Below are 21030 nucleotides of genomic sequence, written 5' to 3'. Positions count from 1 at the left end.
AAAACATAAGGGTATTGATGCTGGCAATTTGCATGTGATAAAGGAAAGCAGTGATGTTTCCATTAACTAAGTGAAAAGGTGAAAGTTTTCAATTTAATAAGGAAAGAAAAAACATCATTTGCTGAGATTTGCTGTATGAACGAATTGTCTATCCATGAAATTGTGAAGGAAAAAGAAATGCATGCTACTTTGCTATTGCACTCCAAACTGCAAAAGTTATGGCCACAGTGCATGATAAGTGCTCTGTTAAGACGAAAGGGCATTAAATTTATACAAAGGCATTTAAATTTATTACAGTGTATTGAGACAAACTTTTATTTTATTATTAGCCGTTGTTAATATTTTACTGTGCCTAATTTGTAAATGAAACTCTATCATAGGTATGCAGGTATAGGAAAAAACATGGTATATATAGGGCTGAGTATTATTTGCAATTTCAGACATTCACTGGGGGTACTGTAATGTATTCCCTGTGGATAAGGGGAGACTACAGTACTGAGAAAAGGTAAGGAGTTTTTCAGGTATACAAGCACACTGAATAGTTAAAGTATATAACAAAAAGACCAAATGAGAAAACTTACAAGATTATAATCTGACAAAATTTAACTTCTCTTCCCAATAAAAATTCTTAGAAAAACAAGAATTAAAAGAATAGATCAATGGAAAATAGTACAGAATTTAGTTCCTCAAAAAACTAAACAAAGAGTTGGCATATGACCCTGCAATCCCACTCCTGGGCACATATCTGGAGAACACTTTAATTTAAAAAGACAGGTGCACACTGATGTTCATTGCAGCACTATTTATGACAGCCTCGACATGGAAACAACCTAGCTCAGTTCAGTTCAGTCGCTCAGTCGTGTCCGACTCTTTGCGACCCCAGGAATCGCAGCACGCCAGGCCTCCCTGTCCATCACCAACTCCCAGAGCTCACCCAAACTCATGTCCATCAAGTCGGTGATGCCATCCAGCCATCTCATCCTCTGGTGTCCCCTTCTCCTCCTGCCCCCAATCCCTCCCAGCATCAGAGTCTTCCAATGAGTCAACTCTTCGCATGAGGTGGCCAAAGTACTGGAGTTTCAGCTTCACCATCAGTCCTTCCAAAGAAATCCCAGGGCTGATCTCCTTCAGAATGGACTGGTTGGATCTCCTTGCAGTCCAAGGGACTCTCAAGAGTCTTTTCCAACACCACAGCTCAAAAGCATCAATTCTTCGGCGCTCAGCCTTCTTCACAGTCCAACTCTCACATCCATACATGACCACTGGAAAGACCATAGCCTTAACTAGATGGACCTTTGTTGGCAAAGTAATGTCTCTGCTTTTGAATATGCTGTCTAGGTTGGTCATAACTTTCCTTCCAAGGAGTAAGCGTCTTTTAATTTCATGGCTGCAATCACCATCTGCAGTGATTTTGGAGCCCCCAAAAATAAAGTCTGACACTGTTTCCACTGTTTTCCCATCTATTTCCGATGAAGTGATGGGACCAGATGCCATGATCCTAAGTTTTCTGAATGTTGAGCTTTAAGCCAACTTTTTCACTCTCCTGTTTCACTTTAACCAAGAGGCTGTTTAGTTCCTCTTCACTTTCTGCCATAAGGGTGGTGTCATCTGCATATCTGAGGTTATTGATATTTCTCCTGGCAATCTTGATTCCAGCTTGTGTTTCTTCCAGTCCAGCGTTTCTCATGATGTACTCTGCATAAAAGTTAAATAAGCAGGGTGACAATATACAGCCTTGATGTACTCCTTTTCCTATTTGGAACCAGTCTGTTCTTCCATGTCCAGTTCTAACTGTTGCTTCCTGACCTGCGTATAGGTTTCTCAAGAGGCAGGTCAGGTGGTCTGGTATTTCCATCTCTTGAAGAATTTTCAACAGTTTCTTGTGATCCACACAGTCAAAGGCTTTGGCATAGTCAATAAAGTAGAAATAGATGTTTTTCTCTTGCTTTTCCATGATCCAGTGGATGTTGGCAATTTGATCTCTGGTTCCTCTGCCTTTTCTAAAACCAGCTTGAACTTCTGGAAGTTCACGGTTCACATATTGCTGAAGCCTGGCTTGGACAGTTTTGAGCATCACTTTACCAGTGTGTGAGATGAGTGCAATTGTGTGGTAGTTTGATCATTTTTTGGCATTGCCTTTGGGATTGGAATGAAAACTGACCTTTTCCAGTCCTGTGGCCACTGCTGAGTTTTCCAAATTTGCTGATATATTGAGTGCAGCACTTTCACAGCATCATCTTCCAGGATTTGAAATCACTCAACTGGAATTTCATCACCTCCACTAGCTTTGTTCATAGTGATGCTTTCTAAGGCCCACCTGACTTCACATTCCAGGATGTCTGGCTCTATGTGAGTGATCACACCATCGTGATTATCTGGGTTGTGAAGATCTTTTTTGTACAGTTCTTCTGTGTATTCTTGCCACCTCTTCTTAATATCTTCTGCTTCTGTTAGGTCCCTACCTTTTCTGTCCTTTATCGAGCCCATCTTTGCATGAAATGTTCCCTTGGTGTCTCTAATTTTCTTGAAGAGATCTCTAGTCAACCTAAATGCTCATCAAAAGATGAACTGATAAAGATGTGGTACATATAGAATGAAATACTACACACTCATAAAAAAGAATGAAATAATGCCATTTGCAACAACATGCTCCCAGATAGCATTAATGGTAAAGAACCTGCCTGCCAATGCTGGAGGTATAAGAAACATGGGTTTGATTCCTGGGTCTGAAAGATCCCCTGGAGGAGGGCATGGCAACCCACTCCAGTATTCTTGCCTGGAGAATCCCATGGACAGAAGAGCCTGGTGGGCTATAGTCCACAGGATCGCAAAGAATCAGACTCGACTGAAGTAACTTAGCATGCATGAACACAGCAACACGGATGGACCTACAGATTATCATACTAAGTCAGAAAGAGAAAGACAAATACCATATGGTATCACTTATATGTGTAATCTAAAATATAACACATATTAACTTATCTATGAAACAGAAACAGACTCAGAGTCCTAGAAAACAGACTTGTGGTTGCCAAGGGGATAGGCAATGGGGAGGGATGGACTGGGAGTTTGGGGTTAGTAGATGCAAACTATCATACATAGAATGGATTAATAACTGGGAACTATATCCAATATCCTGTGATAAACCATAATGGAAAAGCATGTGTATATATACATGTATAAATGAATCACTGCTGTATAACACATTGTAAATCAATTATACTTCAATAAATTAAAAAACAGTATGCCAACATGATGTGGATCCTAAACTGTTATCAAATTTCATCATAATGTTCTGAAATGTGTACAAATATAATAGCAGTACTATTATAACGATACACTATAAAACCAAAATACATTTATGTAGTAACTAGAAATAAAATGACACCAAAAAACCCAATTAATAATTTAATGTCATACTGTTTTTCTGAAATTACATCCTGTCTACAACATGAATATGCCTCGGGTTCTTTTGTGTTTAACACTCTTACATTGCCCTGGGCTGTATAATGAATCAAATTTCACACGGTTTTTCTCTATTAGAACTACCACCAGACCTCCATTTGTATAGCCCATCTTGATATCATTAGGTGATCAATAAGATGGAGGCAAACAAAAAGAGCATAATTTGAGGTCTTTATTTTTTAGGATGACTCACTAGATAGTAATCTCTAACTAAAACAGGAATACTTGGGTTGGGAGGGGTGGCTAGATTAGTTTTGATGATGAACTTGTGGTGTGTGTGTGTGTGTGTGTGTGTGTGTGTGTGTGTGTGTTAGTCGCTCAGCTCTGTCCGACTCTTTGTGACCCCATGGACTGTAGCCTGCCAGGCTTCTCCGCCCATGGGATTTTCCAGGCAAGAATACTGGAGTGGGTTGCCATCTCCTCTTGGAGTGGGTTGCCATCTCCTCTTCCATGTGGTACCTGAGGGACAGCTAGATGGAGCTGTCTAGTCAGTAAATGGATGTCTGGATTTGACGCTCACAATAGTGAATATGGGCCTGAAATCAAGGTTTAGAAGATAGTAGTCTCAAGAATGCTGGCTTGAAGCCAAAGACAGATCTATAAAGGTATGGTTAGAGAAGCAGAAGAATCTTTCATGAAGAAAAACACATAAGGTAAGCCAAGGGAAGACAGTCTTTTAAAGGCAGTGTTAATTTCCACAGAGGCAACCATCAGGATTAAAGGAGTTCTGTTATTTGGCAGGAGATGGTGACTTTTGGTTGAGGGGTGAGAAAGAGACAGAAAGGACAGTTATTTAAAGAAGCCTGGACCACCAACGAAGGCAGATAGAGAAAGACAGAAGAGATTATTGTTTCTAGTCTGAAAAGAGAGAGTTAGTGGAGGGGAAGAGACTAATGACTTCAAGTCTATGAGAGCAAAACTTTGTTTAGGTCACTTCTCTAATCCCTAGTATCTTTAGGGCACCTGGGACATAGCAGGCATTCAAAACTATTTGCTGAATGTTGAATGAAGAAAGGAAACGAGTGGGGTCAAGCAAAAGGGGAGGGTCATAGTAAACAGGATGGGGAAGAGGTGATGGCGAGAGAGAGAAATATTTTTCGATCATTTGTTAAACTTCAGACTCCTTATGTTCAAAATTCCTGAAATAACCCTCAAAAGTAGTCATTACTGTCTCCATTTTACAGTCCATAGAAGCTAAGAGATTAGGTACCCAAGGTCATTCATCTGTTGATGGACAGAGACAGGAAGCAGGCATGGCTTCACCTGTGCGAGAAGCTCCTACTCTTCCACGGCACCTTGAAAATGAACATATAAAATATGAAAATAAAATAATTTGCTGAAAAGAAGGGGGAAAGAAGTTGAGCTGGAAAAGGGCAGCAGAAGTATCTACTACCACCTGAGGAGGATGGACACGGAGCTGACCAGGTCAAGTAAAAGGAATGATGAGCAGAGTTGAGGTCCTAACTGAAATTAACCCTGGAGCAGTACCATCTGCATGTCTTTGTGATTATGTCTAGCTGGTCTTAGTAGGAGTTTGGAGGTTGAGTGCATGAAAATGTGCACAGGGTGAGAAATAATCACGTAGGAACAATTTTGCTAAGAAAGGGGTGAAGCCAGGAGGTAGTTGTGATACCACAAGGAAATGGAGAGGACAAGGGCTGAGTTTTCAGAGTTTACAATAATACTGAATGAGAAGCAATTCTAGCGGCGTGGAGGCTTCAGTCACCATCATCTCCCCTTCATCAACAAACTTCTCTAACTGTCCACTCTTGCTGAGCTACCCTACTGCTGTAATTTGCTTTTACAACTAAAAAACAAGGGACACATTTGTTCTGGGTTATCTGATCCCTTGTAGTTAAATAAATCTTTGCCCCAGACAAGGAGCTTAGTAAAAATGAACAGTGGAGATCGTCAAATTTCATAACTCCATCAAATGCTTTGTCCTGCCCCTGCGACCCCACATGGCACAAGGCAGGGCCAGTAAACAACAGCAGTGACAAAAGGCTAAGCGGAGAGCCACCAGAGTTCTCAAATACCTGGCTTAACACAAAGATTAACGCAATGTTATCCCTTTTGTTTCCAGATATTTCCACTTAGTATAGCTGGGCTATTTTCCAATAGAAAAGTACTTATTTTCTGAGTCATCAGCCAGATGTGAGATATAAAACTGCTTCCCATAACTTTTTGGAAATTATAATTTTTGGAAATTGAAGAGTGTCTTACTATCATCAGCATGAGATTTCTCTTCTGAGATTGCTGTATGTAATAGTAGCAAATCTCTTTTTGATTGGACAAAAATGATGTAAAGAAAATACAGAATCATTAGAAATGTGTTAGACCCACGACTTTACATATACCTCAGAGGGTACCATAAACCTACCCCACCTATAAATCTTCTGGAGTTAAGAAAAGCCCACCAACCCCAGTCACAGATAGCTTGATACCTCCAACAGTCTAGTCTCACAAACCCAAGAAAACCCCAGATCCTCAATATTATCAGCCAGGGAACACTAGGTGTCAAACAATGTTTATAATTGACTAGTTAGCAAATGTATGAAGCTTATTACCCTCAAGAAGTCACATGTATGAAACTACAATTAGCTTCAACTCAGTTATAGGCATATTTACAGTTCAAAGATTAGAAGGAAAATGAAACTAGAAATATTTGACCTGTATACTTTTGGAGATCAAGGAAAACACTGGCCAGGATGGTTAAATGACCTAACATAAAGTAACTTTCATTTCTTATGTTCATGTGACCTTCATGTCAGACTATGGCTACAGCACAACAGAAAACTCAAGACTACTAACTCATCTCAAAAATTCAACTACTCAGTTCAGTTCAGCTCAGTTGCTCAGTTATGTCCAACTCCTGCAACCCCATGGACTGCAGCACGCCAGGCCTCCTTGTCCATCACCAACTCCTGGATTTCACCCAAACTCATGTCCAGTGAGTTGGTGATGCCATCCAACCATCTCATCCTCTGTCGTTCTTCTCCTCCTGCCTTCAATCTTTCCCAACATCAGGGTCTTTTCAAATGAGTCAGCTCTTCGCATCAGGTGGCCAAAGTACTAGAGTTTAAGCTTCAACATCAGTCCTTCCAATGAATATTCAGAACTGATTTCCTTTAGGACGGACTGGTTTGATCTCCTTGCAGTCCAAGGGACTCTCAAGAGTCTTCTCCAACATCACAGTTCAAAAATATCAATTCTTTGGCACTCAGCTTTCTTTGTAGTCCAACTCTCACATCCATACATGACCAATGGAAAAACCATAGCCTTGACTAGACGGACCTTTGTTGGCAAAGTAATGTCTCTGCTTTTAATACACTGTCTAGGTTGGTCATAACTTTTCTTCCAAGGAGTAAGCATCTTTTAATTTTATGGCTGCAGTCACCATCTGCAGTGATTTTGGAGCCCAGAAAATTAAAGTCTGACACTGTTTCCACTGTTTTCCCATCTATTTGCCAAGAAGTGATGGGACCGGATGCCATGATCTTAGTTTTATGAATGTTGAGCTTTAAGCCAACTTTTTCACTCTCCTCTTTCATTTTCATCAAGAGGCTCTTTAGTTCCTCTTCACTTTCTGCCATAAGGGTGGTGTCATCTGCATATCTGAGATTATTGATATTTCTCCCAATCTTGACTCCAGCTTGTGCTTCTTCCACCCCAGCATTTCTCATGAGGTACTCTGCATATACGTTAAATAAGCAGGGTGACAATATACAGCCTTGACGTATTCCTTTTCCTATTTGGAACCAGTCTGTTGTTCCATGTCCAGTTCCAACTGTTGCTTCCTGACCTGCATATAGGTTTCTCAAGAGGCAGGTCAGGTGGTCTGGTATTCCCATCTCTTGAAGAATTTTCCAGTTTCTTGTGATCCACATGGTCAAAGGCTTTGGCATAGTCAATAAAGCAGAAACAGATGTTTTTCTGGAACTCTCTTGCTTTTTCCATGATCCAGTGGATGTCGGCAATTTGATCTCTGGTTCCTCTGCCTTTTCTAAATCCACCTTGAACATCTGGAAGTTCACAGCTCATGTACTGTTGAAGGCTGGCTTGTAGAATTTTGAGCATTACTTTACTAGCGTGTGAGATGAGTGCAATTGTCTGTGCGGTAGTTTGAGCATTCTTTGGCACTGCCTTTCTTTGGGATTGGAATGAAAACTGCCTTTTCCAGTCCTGTGGCCACTGCTGAGTTTTCCAAATTTGGCATATTGACTGCAGCACTTTCACAGCATCATTTTTCAGGATTTCAAAAAGCTCAACTGGAATTCCATCACCTCCACTAGCTCTGTTCGTGATGCTTCCAAAGGCCCACTTGACTTCACATTCCAGGATGTCTGGCCCAAGGTGAGTGATCACACCTTCGTGATTATCTGGGTTGTAAAGATCTTGTTTGTACAGTTCTTCCGTGTGTTCTTGCCACCTCTTCTTAATATCTTCTGCTTCTGTTAGTTCCATACCATTTCTGTCTTTTATTGTGCCCATCTTTGCATGAAATGTTCCCTTGGTATCTCTAATTTTTTTGAAGAGATCTCTAGTCTTTCCCATTCTACTGTTTTCCTCTATTTCTTTGCACTGATCACTGAGGAAGGCTTTCTTATCTCTCCTTGCTATTCTTTAGAACTCTGCATTCAAATAGGTATATCTTTCCTTTTTTCCTTTGCTTTTTGCTTTTCTTCTTTTCACAGCCATTTGTAAGCTATTCAACTACTACTGTTCTATATAAATATACCACCCACATAGATTAATTTCCCTTTGGCCTAAGAGACCAGACCAGTGCTTTTTAAGCTGTAGGTAGTGAAACTGATTTTGTGGGTTACAACCTGATTTTAAACAAGATGAAATATAAAAATATCAGGATGCATCCATTTAGTATGATTTGTGAAAAACTTTTTCTAGTGTGTGTGTATGAAATTAATAATTATTATTTATTATAAATTAATATTTACTGTCAGTTATAACCAAAAAGTTTGAAAGCCACTAGACTGCTACAGAATCAATCAGCAACAATGACTCATTTCCAAAGTCTAAATACTTTTTCAAAATTATTGACTCAATCCTCATGAAGCAGTCCAGCGAAGGAGATAAGAACAGTTATGCCTGTTTGAAAATAACTGGTCTCATTTTGAAAGTCAAACAGAAGTCTAAAGGGAATTAATTTTCAATCCATTTAACATATGCTAACTTTGAAAAAACTGAACTGAGATTGTATAATACTGCTCCCTCTAAATATGCATTTCCTCCAAAATTAAAGATGTCATTAGAACAAAAGTTCTACTTCAGTTAACAAAAAGGAAAAAAGAGATCTAAAGCTATGAGTTTATTTTTTGACGGTTTTCCCTACATAAAAGTTTTTTGATCTTCTGTGAAACTCATTTATATATTTGCTAACGACTACTGAACCTAACTGAACCTATCACTTACAACAGTTCTCATGTTAATAAACATAGAAGTTACTAGACATTACTAGATAGAAACCAGGAAGTTACTACTGTGTTAGTAAGAATTACCTAGTCCGTTTTGAAATGGTACCTCCACTTTGGGGAAGACTTAGAGACTATAATCAAGCTTAGAGAATCCAGTCAGATCTTGAGTCCCAGTGATCAACTGGGAAGAGTGGCTGATTCATAGACCCTTTTTATCTGCCAGTACAGTCCAGGTTAGTTTGTCCCCAATGTAAACCTGGTGGGCTGCTGTCTCTGGGGCTGCACAGAGTCGGACACGACTGAAGCGACTTAGCAGCAGCAACCTAAAGCTATGCGGAATCTATAGAGATGGCTCATCACACTCAGAAATCTGAAGGAGGGGTAATAATGGGAAGTCCTCACAACTCCCAGAGCCTAGAGCCAACCCACCACGATAAAGTCACAAGGAAATGGCTGAAACACTTGCCAAACCACAAAAGTACTTACTGAGACTTTACTAGGCTCCTATTCTGGTGTTTCTAGGAGGTAATTATTAGGTACTTAATTAGCAAACAGTTCCTTCAAGTATAGTTTCACATTTGATTACTAGGGAAAAGGATGAGAGTAAGAATTAGCACTCCCCCTGTTTTATAAAGAGGTTATAATGAAAAACCTAACAAACCAAGACAGTGGTAGAATGAAGTGCTTATCTTTGAATTCCTGGTCTAGTTGTCTTTCCATACATGGCAGGAAGTCTTAATCAGAAATCTGGAGGATGTCATTCTAAAGGTTTGAGCTCACCCATCTTTAGATTATTTCACTCTTTTTACCTCTATGTGGCTCTCTGTAACCAAACGGATATTACTTACCTGACAACAGCAAATTTTGATCAAGAGAGATAAAAGAAAAACTCAATTCCTACCTCTATTTTAATCAGCTGAAAGGAGATTATGTATACAAACGGCAGGAAATGCGCATAGGAAAACGCTGGTATATGGTCTAGGAATGCAGTAAACTGGCAAGAAGCTGCACAAGCTAGTAGTAGTTCTTATGATGTAGTTTTTAGGCTCTACTTAACAGTAACTTTCCGGAGAAGGCGATGGCACGCCACTCCAGTACTCTTGCCTGGAAACTCCCATGGATGGAGGAGCCTGGTAGGCTGCAGTCCATGGGGTCGCTGAGGGTCGGACACGACTGAGCGACTTCACTTTCACTTTTCACTTTCATGCATTGGAGGAGATGGCAACCCACTCCAGACTTCTTGCCTGGAGAATCCCTGCTGTCTATGGGGTCGCACAGAGTCCGACACGACTGAAGTGACTTAGCAGCAGCAGCAGCAACAGTAACTTTCATGACTACCCTACTTGATGGTCAAAGCAGATAGGTTCTCTCACACATAAAGGTTTTGGAAACTACACCAAGTCAACACCATGCTATTCATTCAGAATTGATTTTAATGAGTCTCGGCTTTCTTTAAATGTACAACTAATACTTATTTTTATACTGCCTTGTGTCAAAGGGCTTTCAAAGAGATATGGACTAAAGATAGTATAATAAATGTTATAATAGTAAATCTCTGAAGAGTTCTAGCTTCACAGCAACTCATGAGCCTACAAACACACATGTATCAGTATGTATGGCCATGTTGTTTAGCTGCCAAGTCGGTCTGACTCTTTTGCCATTTTATGGACTGTAGCCCACCAGGCTCCTCTATCCATGGAGTTTCCCAGGCAAGAATACTAGAAGAGGTTGCCATTTCCTTCTCAAGGGGATCTTTCCAACCCAGGGATCAAACTCGCATCTCCTGCATTGGCAGGCAGATGCTTTACCACTGAGCCACTAGGGAAACCTCCAACATAATGCAAAATGCTTCTTCAGTCCTTAACCCAATTTGGTATCATTTTTCTTATGTTCTGTGGCATTCTTAATAGTCTAGAATTAAGACTTAAGTGTCTTTAGGTGAAAGTCCTTGTTCTCTAATGGGGATATCGATCTCATAGTAGTGTTATATATTCTCATTCTAACTTGATAACAAGATGAGTTCAGTTCAGTCGTTCAGTCGTGTCCGACTCTTTTCGACCCCATGAATCGCAGCATGCCAGGACTCCCTGTCCATCACCAACTCCCGAAGTCCACCCAAACTCATGTCCATCGAGTCAGTGATGCCATCCAGCCATCTCATCCTCTGTTGTCCCCTTCTCCTCCTGCCCCCAATCCCTCCCAGCATCAGGGTCTTGTCCAATGAGTAAACTCCTCGCATGAGGTGGCCAAAGTATTGGAGTTTCAGCTTCAGCATCAGTCCATCCAATGATATACATTATTGATATAAATACATATATTTTGCCTAATAACCAAAATTAATTCAATCAAATATTCGTTAAATTGGGAGACTGGGGAACTGAGAGCTAGCTAGTGGGAACCTGCTGTATAGCACAGGGAGCTCAGCTCAGTGCTCTGTGATGACCTAGAGGGGTGGGATGGGGGTGGGAGGGAGGTTCAAGAGCAAAAGGATATATTTAAACACATAGCTGATTCACTTCATTGTATGGCAAAAACTAATGCAACATGGTAAAGCCATTATATTGCAATAAAAATAATTGTGCTTATTAAATTAACAAAGGCTATCAAAAGTTTGAATCATCTAACTTTTAATGAATATGTGAGAAGACAAGTGTTCTCTTATTCTGGTTGTGGTTAAGACAGTGAAAGTTTATAATACAAAGCTTTAAAATATGCATATGCCCTAGACTCAGAGAGATAATTTCCAGAGACTTGTCCTAAGGAAATAACTAATGATTTAGCCAAAAGAATGTTTCTCACAGTATTCTTTTATAGTATAAAACTAGTAATAAACTAAAAGTCCTATAATAGGTAGTTAAAATTTATAAAAATAGTCCATGCCATAAATTATCAGATGGCTGTTACAAATAATGTTACAGAAACATATTCACTGCCACTGCAAGTCTTCTAAAGATATAGTGTTTAGTGGGGGAAAAGATGCAAAACTGTATATATTACAAAAATTATGTACCTATTATAGGTACATATTCATGATGCTTACATGTATGTCTAGGGAAATTAATCTTTCTAGGATGAACATTCTAGTGTAATAAAATTTTGTTACACAGGTGGAATTAATATATAACATGAAGGTCAGTCCATTCTCTTTTTAAATAAAGATAGTTTAAGCAGTTTACAGTATGAGCAAAGTGTTTTCGGTGCAAGGAACACTGTTGACTTTTAATGGTAATCTACAGTTAGGACTTCTACTCTGTGGTGAAGGAGCAATTTTTAAAAAAAAATTCTAATTAGTTACAGACATTTTAGTAAAATACATTAAAGATGAATTATTAGAAAAATAAAATAAAAGACATACAAATACAAACCTCATTTTAAAATCAGATTCACAAACAAAAGGTTACTTTATCAAATAGCTAAAAAAGATTCTAAACTCTTGCTCTCAATTTCTGTACCTATCTTGTCACTGATAGGTAGCAATCCACAGACCATGCTTTCAGTAGTACTGCTTGAAATGATTAAGAAGCCTATTCGCAGTGGACTAATAACTGTATTGAGTGGGCTATATTTTGATCAAACATCTGGAGACTCTTCTGCAATAGAAAATCTTTCTCCAACAAATAGGAAGATTTGGGCTCTTCCTTTGTTATGCCTACTATACTTATTAAGTCTATAATGTTTTTCTAAGGCTAAAAGACATTTTCAACAAAGTCATATATCATTTTAAACCATCATTTTCCAAAAGAATCAAACACGATCTCATATAATGAAGCTAAGAGAATTAATATTTTTCTAATCATGGGGCAACAAGTAGTCATTCAATTCAGTCAGTCAGTTCAGTCACTCAGTCATGTCCAACACTTTGTGACCCCATGAATTGCAGCACGCCAGTACTCTTGTCTGGAAAATCTCATGGACGGAGGAGCCTGGTGCGCTGCAGTCCATGGGGTCGCTAAGAGTTGGACACGACTGAACGACTTCACTTTCACTTTTCACTGTCACGTACTGGAGAAGGAAATGGCAACCCACGGGAATCCCAGGGACGGGGGAGCCTGGTGGGCTGCATAGTCCAGTCTATGGGGTCACATTGAGTTGGACACGACTGAAGCGACTTAGCAGCAACAGCAGCAGCAGGCCTCCCTGTAGTCATTAGGGCATTCCAAAGGCGATATGACAGAAACAGATTCACCTGGTTGAAAAGGAAACAATGGAAAACGTTGGTAGTGAGAATTTAAGTTATTGATCTGCTCCCAGGGTTGAACAGAAGAAAATGAGACAGTGTGCCAATTCCTTGGCGATGCGAATACAGTCTCTCAGGGAAAGGCTGCATGAGCCTGTGGCCACTCTACATGAGGAATGAACCAATGATGGACCTCCATGAACTCAGGACAAAAGTAATAAAGATTATAAACACCTTACTTTATGTTGAGAAAAGAATAATTTAAGGCTCAACTGATTCTCTGAAAACATGTAGTCTGGTCTCTAGAAATAAACCTGCTAGGTTCATAACCTAGCAGTCTATTGTCGAAGGAAAAACAAAGAAACCAGCAAAGTGCTGAGTTAGAAACTGAAAATTCCCAACCAGTATGCACATTAATAGAAGTTATGGTACCACTTCCCAGGTGGCACTAGTGGTAAAGAACCCATCTGCCAGCGAAGGAGACCTAAGAGACCTGGGTTCGATCCCTGGGTAGGCAAGATCCCCTGGAGTAGGATACGGCAACCCACTCCAGTCTTCTTGCTTGGAGAATCCCATGGACAGAGGAGCCTGGTAGGCTACAGTCCATAAGGTCACAAAGAGTTGGACATCTGATGGAAGCAACTTGGCATGCATGGTATATCACTTTAATCATTCAATTATAGTATTTTTAAATTGCTGCAAGTTTAACCTGTTGGTATAAAAATGAAAAAATATACCTAGTACAGCGCCTTACATAGAGTAGGTGCTCAAAAAAAGTACAGCTCTTTGAACTGTTGTAGATGGTAAGTCAAATGCTTTATTCTTGTATTCTTGAGTTTTAACAAGTGAGAGGTTGATCACTAGATCAAAAATATGAAGAGGAATTAACTACGAAAGGAACAGAAAGACTCTAGTGCAGTTAAACAAAAGACAGACGAAGAATACAGGACTAAAAAGAAGCCTCAAGAGAAAGTTATGAAGTAATAAATGAAGTTTCTCAAATAGTCAAAAGGGAATAGGAAGATGTAATATTGTAGGACTGAAGCCTTAAAGGAAAACATTTCTTATTGAAAGCTAAGAAGGGCGAAATTTAATCCATGAAAAAGCTTGAAGTATTACATTTTTCTTTTCCTCACCTCATACAAAGTGCATGTTTTCTCTTTTTTAATTGAGGCATTATATACGTGAAAGTTGCTGAGTCGTGTCCAATTCTTCGCGACCTCATGGACCATAGAGTCCATGGGATTCTCCAGGCCAGAATACTGGAGTGGGTAGCCATTCCCTTCTCCAAGGGATCTTCCCAACCCAGGGATCGAACCCAGGTCTCCTGCATTGCAGGCAGATTCTTTACCAGCTGAGCTACCAGAGAAGCCCCATTATATACGCAGTAGTGCAAAAACCCCAAATGTGCAAGTTTGATAAATTTTTACATATGTACAAACCCAGATCAAGGTATGGAACATTTCCAGTGCCTTCTCCCAGTCAACAGTGACAGAGGATGAGATGGTTGGATGGCATTACTGACTTAATGGACATTTAAGAGTTTGAGACCCCAGGAGATAGTGAAGAACAGGAAATGGTGTGCTGCAATCCATGGGGTCACAGAGTTGGACACAACTTAGCAACTGAACAACAACAACCAGTCAGTAACCTACCATCACCTCCACCTACCACAGACTGATGACCACTGATCAGTTTTGCCTGTTTTTGAATATCATGGGATCATTCAGAATGTACTCTCTTGTATCTATCTGGCTGTTTTCACTCAATCTTGTATTTTTGAGATTCATCCATATTCTTGTGGGCATTAGTAGTTTGTTCCTCTTTATGGCTGAGTAGTACTTCACTGTACAAATATACTACAAATTTGCTTAACTGTTCTTGTGTTGATGGGCATCTGGGTTGTTTTCAACCTTCTGCTTTTATGGATAAAGCTGCTATTATGAGTATTGCTGTAGAAGTCTTTTGGTGGACATAAACACTCATTTCTCTTGGATATATTCCTACAACAGACTGTTAGGTCACAAGGTTGGCATATGTCACAAGGTTGCCATAGATCAGGGCAGTTTTCTAAAGTGATTGTATCAGTTTACTCTATTAACAATGTTTGAGAATTTTCACATAAAGTTTAATTTTAAAAAGCTCTTTAGTTGAAACACAAGAGCTTTAAGACATTTTTTGGTATTGCTTCTTTTAGGGGAGCAACATAAGCAGATTTCTCACACCTCAGGAAACACACAAGATGATTTTAATAGGTATGAGAAGAAAATAGTACAATTCCTATTCTAGTTTCTTATTCTTTTGCCCCAAAAGTAAACTTTACTAATATTTAATATATAAATTAACATTAGTGTGTTTATTTAGATGGTTATGTTTACTTATCGTCATTTGTGTGTGCCTGGCTGAGCACAATTATGGGACATCTACTACTAACAGAATTCTCCCTAAATGAACAGGCTAGCTAAAGGAGTCCTGCAAAAGCTCTCAGTCACTCAGTGATATCTGACTCTGCGACACCATGGACTGCAGCCCACCATGTTCCTCTGTTCATGGGATTCTCCAGGCAAGAATACTGTACGGTGTTGCCATTCCCTTCTCCAGGGGATCATCCCAACTCAGGAATCGAACCTGCGTCTCTTGCATTGTAGGCAGATTCTTTGCCATCTGAGCCACAAGGGAAACCCCTACACTGGTCCTACAAAGATGACATGAATAATATAAGCACAAGCAAGCAAGGAAATGGCCAACCTGACAATTCTTTATTTCTTTAGAAGATTAAAAACTCTGACATTCTAATCAGATTTCATAAGAAGTAGGGAAAAAAATTACAAAAATTACAACTTTTAAAAATATAAACTTAATTTAGTACTATTAATGACATTTTGCCAATAAGAATTTTAAAACACAAAATATCCTCTAAATCATGTCATCCCTATTAGTTTCTTTTTGCATTTATTTTACAATGTAGATAATAGTGCAAAGAATATGTATATATAATTTTAAAATAAATGTACACATATTAGAGGTGACCGTGCTCAATTTTTTTTTAAACAATAATGTACATAATCAAAAAGATTCAGAAACTCATTTTAGCACAACTGTTTTTTAGTATTAATTTAGTTTATCTTCAGGCATAAATGAACTTCTAATTTTTAAAGTTATATACGGTGGCTCAGACAGTAAAGAATCTGCCCCCAATGCGGGAGACCCAGATTTGATCCCTGGGTCGGGAAGATACCCTGAAGAAGGAAATGGCAATCCACTCCAATATTCTTGCCTGGAGAATTCCATGGACAGAGGAGCCTGGTGGGCTATAGTCCACAGGGTTGCAGAGTCGGACATGACTGAGCGACTAACATGTTCACTTCACTTTCACAAGTATTCCCATCAGAAACAGCCAGCTGCTATTTAATGTTAAAACAATACATCTGAAAAGGCAGGAGGACAAGAACCGCCTGGGGAAAGGCACGAGGGAACTTTCCTGGGTAGTGGTACTGTTCTGTGCCAGTAGCGGCTTGCCTTCCACCAGTGTACCCATTTGTCAAACTCCCTGAATGGTACATTTACAGTAAGTGTGTTTCAGTCTACATAAATTTTACCTCAAAAGGAAAAAGGGGATCTATTAAAAATATTGACCTCTAGTTAAAGACTTGGTGGACATGACTTTGAGCAAGCTTCTGAAGTTGGTGATGGACAGGGAAGCCTGGCATGCCGCAGTCCATGGGGTCGCAAAGAGTTGGACATGACTGAGCGGCTGAACTGACTGTACTGAGTTAACGATACACATGCTCAACTGTGTAGGAGTAAATTCTAATGATGGCTGCAACTTACTGTGAGGTGCATTAAAATAAGATGGACTGCTATACACCTAGAGGGATGGATATATAAACAAATAGAGCAAGTATAGGAAAATGTTAAGTGTGGAAATCTAGGTGGTAAGATATATGGCTGTTCACTGTACGATTTTTTTAAACTTTTCCATAGATTTGAAAATTTTCATGATAAAATGTTGGACAAGAAACAAATTTACCTGGAGAATCCCAGGGACAGGGAGCCTGATGGGCTGCCGTCTATGGGGTCGCACAAAGTCAAACACAACTGAAGCGACTTAGCAGCAGCAGCAGTGATATAGGGGAAAAGTTAGAAATTCAAAAAGGAAAAAAGGAAGGAACATTCAATACCACTGCTTAGTGTTTTTACATACACTATACCTTTGAGGTGAGAATTATCCCTATTTTACAGACTAGTAAACAGAAACTTGGAAAGACTACAAAACACGCCCCAGGACACAGTGTGAAGCCCAGCCAAAAGCTGAAACCAACCCGATCAAATTTACCAGAGGTCTGAATTCTCTTGGCTCACATTCCTCATAAGGGGATTCCTAGAACTAAAACAAATGTCTTCTCTACAGCAGAGGAGTCACTTCTCCATTCCACGTGGATCAGCTCCATTAGAAAGCTCCTCCCCATAGCCTGAAAAAAACTGTTTCCCCCATGTTCTTCCTGTGTTTGATTCCTTGTGGCCATACAGAATTCCAGCAGGGCTGGCCTTCATATCAAGCAACAGTATTGAAATCTGAATAATTAGGATTTTTTCCCTGTAAGTATTTTATAATAACATCATCTACAAAGCTATAGCTAGATGTAAAGTGGGGATACTATCTCCTAGAATTGGGAAGAAAATAAAATGAGAACACTGACACATTCAACTGTAACTAAAGAAGAGCAGACACTCAAATAGCTCCTTCTTCTATTTCTAACCTTTACCTTTATTTGGAAATTACAGCATGCCACTCACCATAAAATATTTTAGAAAATTAGGGAGACTTAGGTCCTTTCCTTGAGGAACTCATTGTTAAATGTGAACAGACACAGGTTTTCCCCCTGTATTTACTGCATCTTATCTAACAATGTAATTGACTTTACTCCCTCATTTTACTTTCCATTTTCCCTTGGTATGGAGTTAAAACTCCTAGGAATTTTATGTACAATTAAATATACAACTAGGACCACTTCTGCAGCACTTGTTTCAAAATCACTACAGGTGGCCAACCTATGCAAGCAACATGTTAATAAAATTTTAAGTCTATTTTCTTTCTGACTCTCAGGAAATCTTTTTCAAAGGTAAGATTAAAGAAAGCCATTGTGTTACAAGAAAATGACCCACTGGTGATGATAACTTTTAATTTACTTTGACTATGCCCAAACATATGTGCCCTTAACTGTTTATTTCTTACTTAAAAGAGTATATTCAAGGGATTCTCCAAAGAACTCCTAAAGTAACAAATCTTGCCCTATATATATATATATATATATATATATGAAAATAACCTATTATTCTACCATGAACTTTGCCTTATTTAAGGACAACCTACAGTTCAGATATGAATAAAAGTTACTTGCACAGCCTCATAGAATCTGAATGAGACTGTTTTTTTCCCCTTGAAATCCGAGGTTGTTAGTGTTGGAAGAAATCCTAGAGATGATCATTTTATAGTTGCAGAAATGGATATTCAGACAGTTAAGATGATCAGCCCATAACAGAGCCCAGACCAGATGCCAGGGTCCCCCAATTCCTGACCCAGTGTTCTTCCTATTTTACAATCATGAGAAACTTAAAAAAAAAAAAAAAAAGGATTATGTCCGTCCATTACTTCAACTTCACTAAATTTCAGTCTGGCCACCCATGATATCACTTCTTTTTGTGAATGGGTGTATTTGGGGGTGGGGGGAGGAGTCTTGGGTATCTTCACTTGCATATAATACAAATTTTTAGAGTTTTCATTCATATTTATGCTACCACTATTTTCCATGTCTACTTCTATTCCTCAAGGATACCAATTCAGACTTGAACATGCCTTGACCCTCCTTTCCACTACATTTCTTATGTCAAGAAATTAACTACCAACTATTATAAAAGTAAAAGGGATTGATTTTAGAACACAAAGCACACATGCTAGTAAAGGGCCTGGTAAAAAAATTTAATGTTATGTATTACATGTAGATGCTTTCTAGAGAAAGAGCACAGCGACAACCCTGCTTATGAGAATAGAGAGCTATTGTGGACTGAGGTGGGGGGCCAAGGATGAGGTCTGGAATCCGACCTAAAACAAATATGGAGGTGAAAAGGCATGAGGAGCTTCCGGGACCCACTAACCAGTGCCAAGCTGCCAGCTCCCAACTATTCGGTGTCGGTTTAAAAGAAGCAGAGGTACCAGGGATGCTCGTACCCCAGGACAATGATAGAGCAGGCGGGGCACCCAGAATCGCGCTCAGGGAAAACTCAACAAGTCTGGATGGCGAAGGATGCCCTGAGAGATGGATGAACGACTGCCAAGAGGCTGCCGCTGGCTCGGAATGACCACTGCCCCTTTCCAGGATCGACGCCGCGGGCGCCCGCCGGCTCGCGGACAGCCATTTGCACTACGCTCCCCTACGTGCCCCGACGTTCGCCCCGAGACCGCCGAGTCCGCCAACCACCCTGCCCCGGGCGATGCCTCTGCTCCAGGCCCGCTTCCCGGCGAAGGGCTCCCAGTCACTGCCGGCTTTCCGGGAGGAAGGCAGCAGCTGGCCTGCAGGGGCCGGAGCCGCCTTCGAAAGTGGGCGGAAGGATGGCCGCCCTCGCGGGGTGCGGGCGCGGCCCGCGGGAACCCTCGCCTCCGGCGCGGCCGAGTTCTCTCTGCGCAGCGCCGCCCGAGCCCTCAGCCCCGGCCGCAGTCGGCCGCTCGCGGCGGGCTCCGCGCTCCGGGCTGAGGCGATGGGGAAAGGGGGCGGACGCGCCATCATGAAGGGGAAAATGGTGGGCGGGCGGGCCCGCGCGCCGCCGCCGTACTCACCCGGGCGGGCCAGTGCGGGTAGCCCTTCATCTTGGCGAAGACCAGGTCGCCCGCCTTGTACTCGCGGGGCCGCGGACGCGCCATCCCTGCCGCTCCCCTTCCTGGTCGTCCTTGGGCGCCGCGAAGATGCCGGGAGGCCGCCCCCCCGCGGGCCGACGGACTGCGCCGCGCTCCCCGCGGGCCTCGAGCCGGGCGGGCGGGCGGACTAGCGGCCGCTCCGACGAGGGGAAGCGTCGAGGCGGCGGCTGAGGCGAGGGAGTGGGCGGGGGGCTCAGCAGGCCCGGCAAATCACCGCCCGGCAGCGGGGGAGGGGAGCCCCCGGCCGCTCGGCTCTTGCCCGCGCCGAGGTCCCCGCTGCCGCCGCGCGCTGCTCACAGGCGCCGCGTCGCCTGCCTCATGCCGCCGCCGCCGGCCTCCTTCCCGGGCTCCCGGGCGCGGCGCGAGCACCGGGCCTCGCGCCTCCTCTGAATTCCTCCTCGGGCAGCGACCGCAAACACGATCTTATTATTGTTCTCGCGCGCGCTCAGCATCCCCCCACACCCCACTTCCCGCTCCCCACCCCTCCCCTCTAGCGCCGGCCGGTTAATTCCTAGGTACACGGCCGGCTTTCGCGCAGAAACCGAGCGCGCCAGCCCGGCTGCTCGGCGGGCGGGCGGGCGGGTGGTAGGTACGTCCTCCCCCAGCACCGAAGCCCGCGCCGGGCGGGCAGCAGCGCCTACTCCGGAGGCCGCCCGCCGCCCGCTCTCTTTTGTTCTTGGCCGGGAACTGCCAGCCGCAGCCCAGCCAATCACCACCTGGCCGCCCCCCTCCCCACAGGTCCGCGCCACCTCGGGGGCGCTCCCACCAGCCCCCCAGTCCCACGCCCACCTCCCGCTGACAGATCTCCCGCCCAGCTCCCCCGCCCCCCCGCGCGGGCCGCTTCTACGAGTGCGCTCGGGTGAGGGGGGCACAAAGGCGCCCCAGGCCGGGGGCCGGCCGCGCGAGGGGACCCGCCGCCCAGAGCATCAGGCTGATGGAAGAAGCACCGGTCTGGGGTCAGCGACCTTGTGGAGGGGGGTCTCACCCTAGGTCTGCCCTTCACAATGCGGTGTGACCCACCCAGGGCAAGCCATTTAACTGAA

The 21030-nt window shown here is 42.1% G+C and overlaps 1 protein-coding gene across 1 annotated transcript in view; it reads right to left on the bottom strand.

The window, feature by feature from the left end:
- The window catches only part of HDGFL3 (HDGF like 3), a 75859-nt gene extending 55815 nt beyond the window's left edge, over nt 1-20044 (bottom strand). The window contains exon 1 of the mRNA XM_070358408.1: nt 19910-20044. Coding sequence (XP_070214509.1) covers nt 19910-19993 — 84 coding nt within the window. The 5' untranslated portion in view covers nt 19994-20044. The remainder of the gene's footprint in view (nt 1-19909) is intronic.
- Nucleotides 20045-21030: the final 986 nt, after the last annotated feature.

Source organism: Bos mutus, chromosome 21, assembly GCF_027580195.1.
Source record: "Bos mutus isolate GX-2022 chromosome 21, NWIPB_WYAK_1.1, whole genome shotgun sequence".
Classification (NCBI taxonomy): Eukaryota; Metazoa; Chordata; class Mammalia; order Artiodactyla; family Bovidae; genus Bos; species Bos mutus.
Note: the sequence above shows the minus strand (reverse complement) of the source record. Positions and strands in the feature narration are given on the sequence as shown.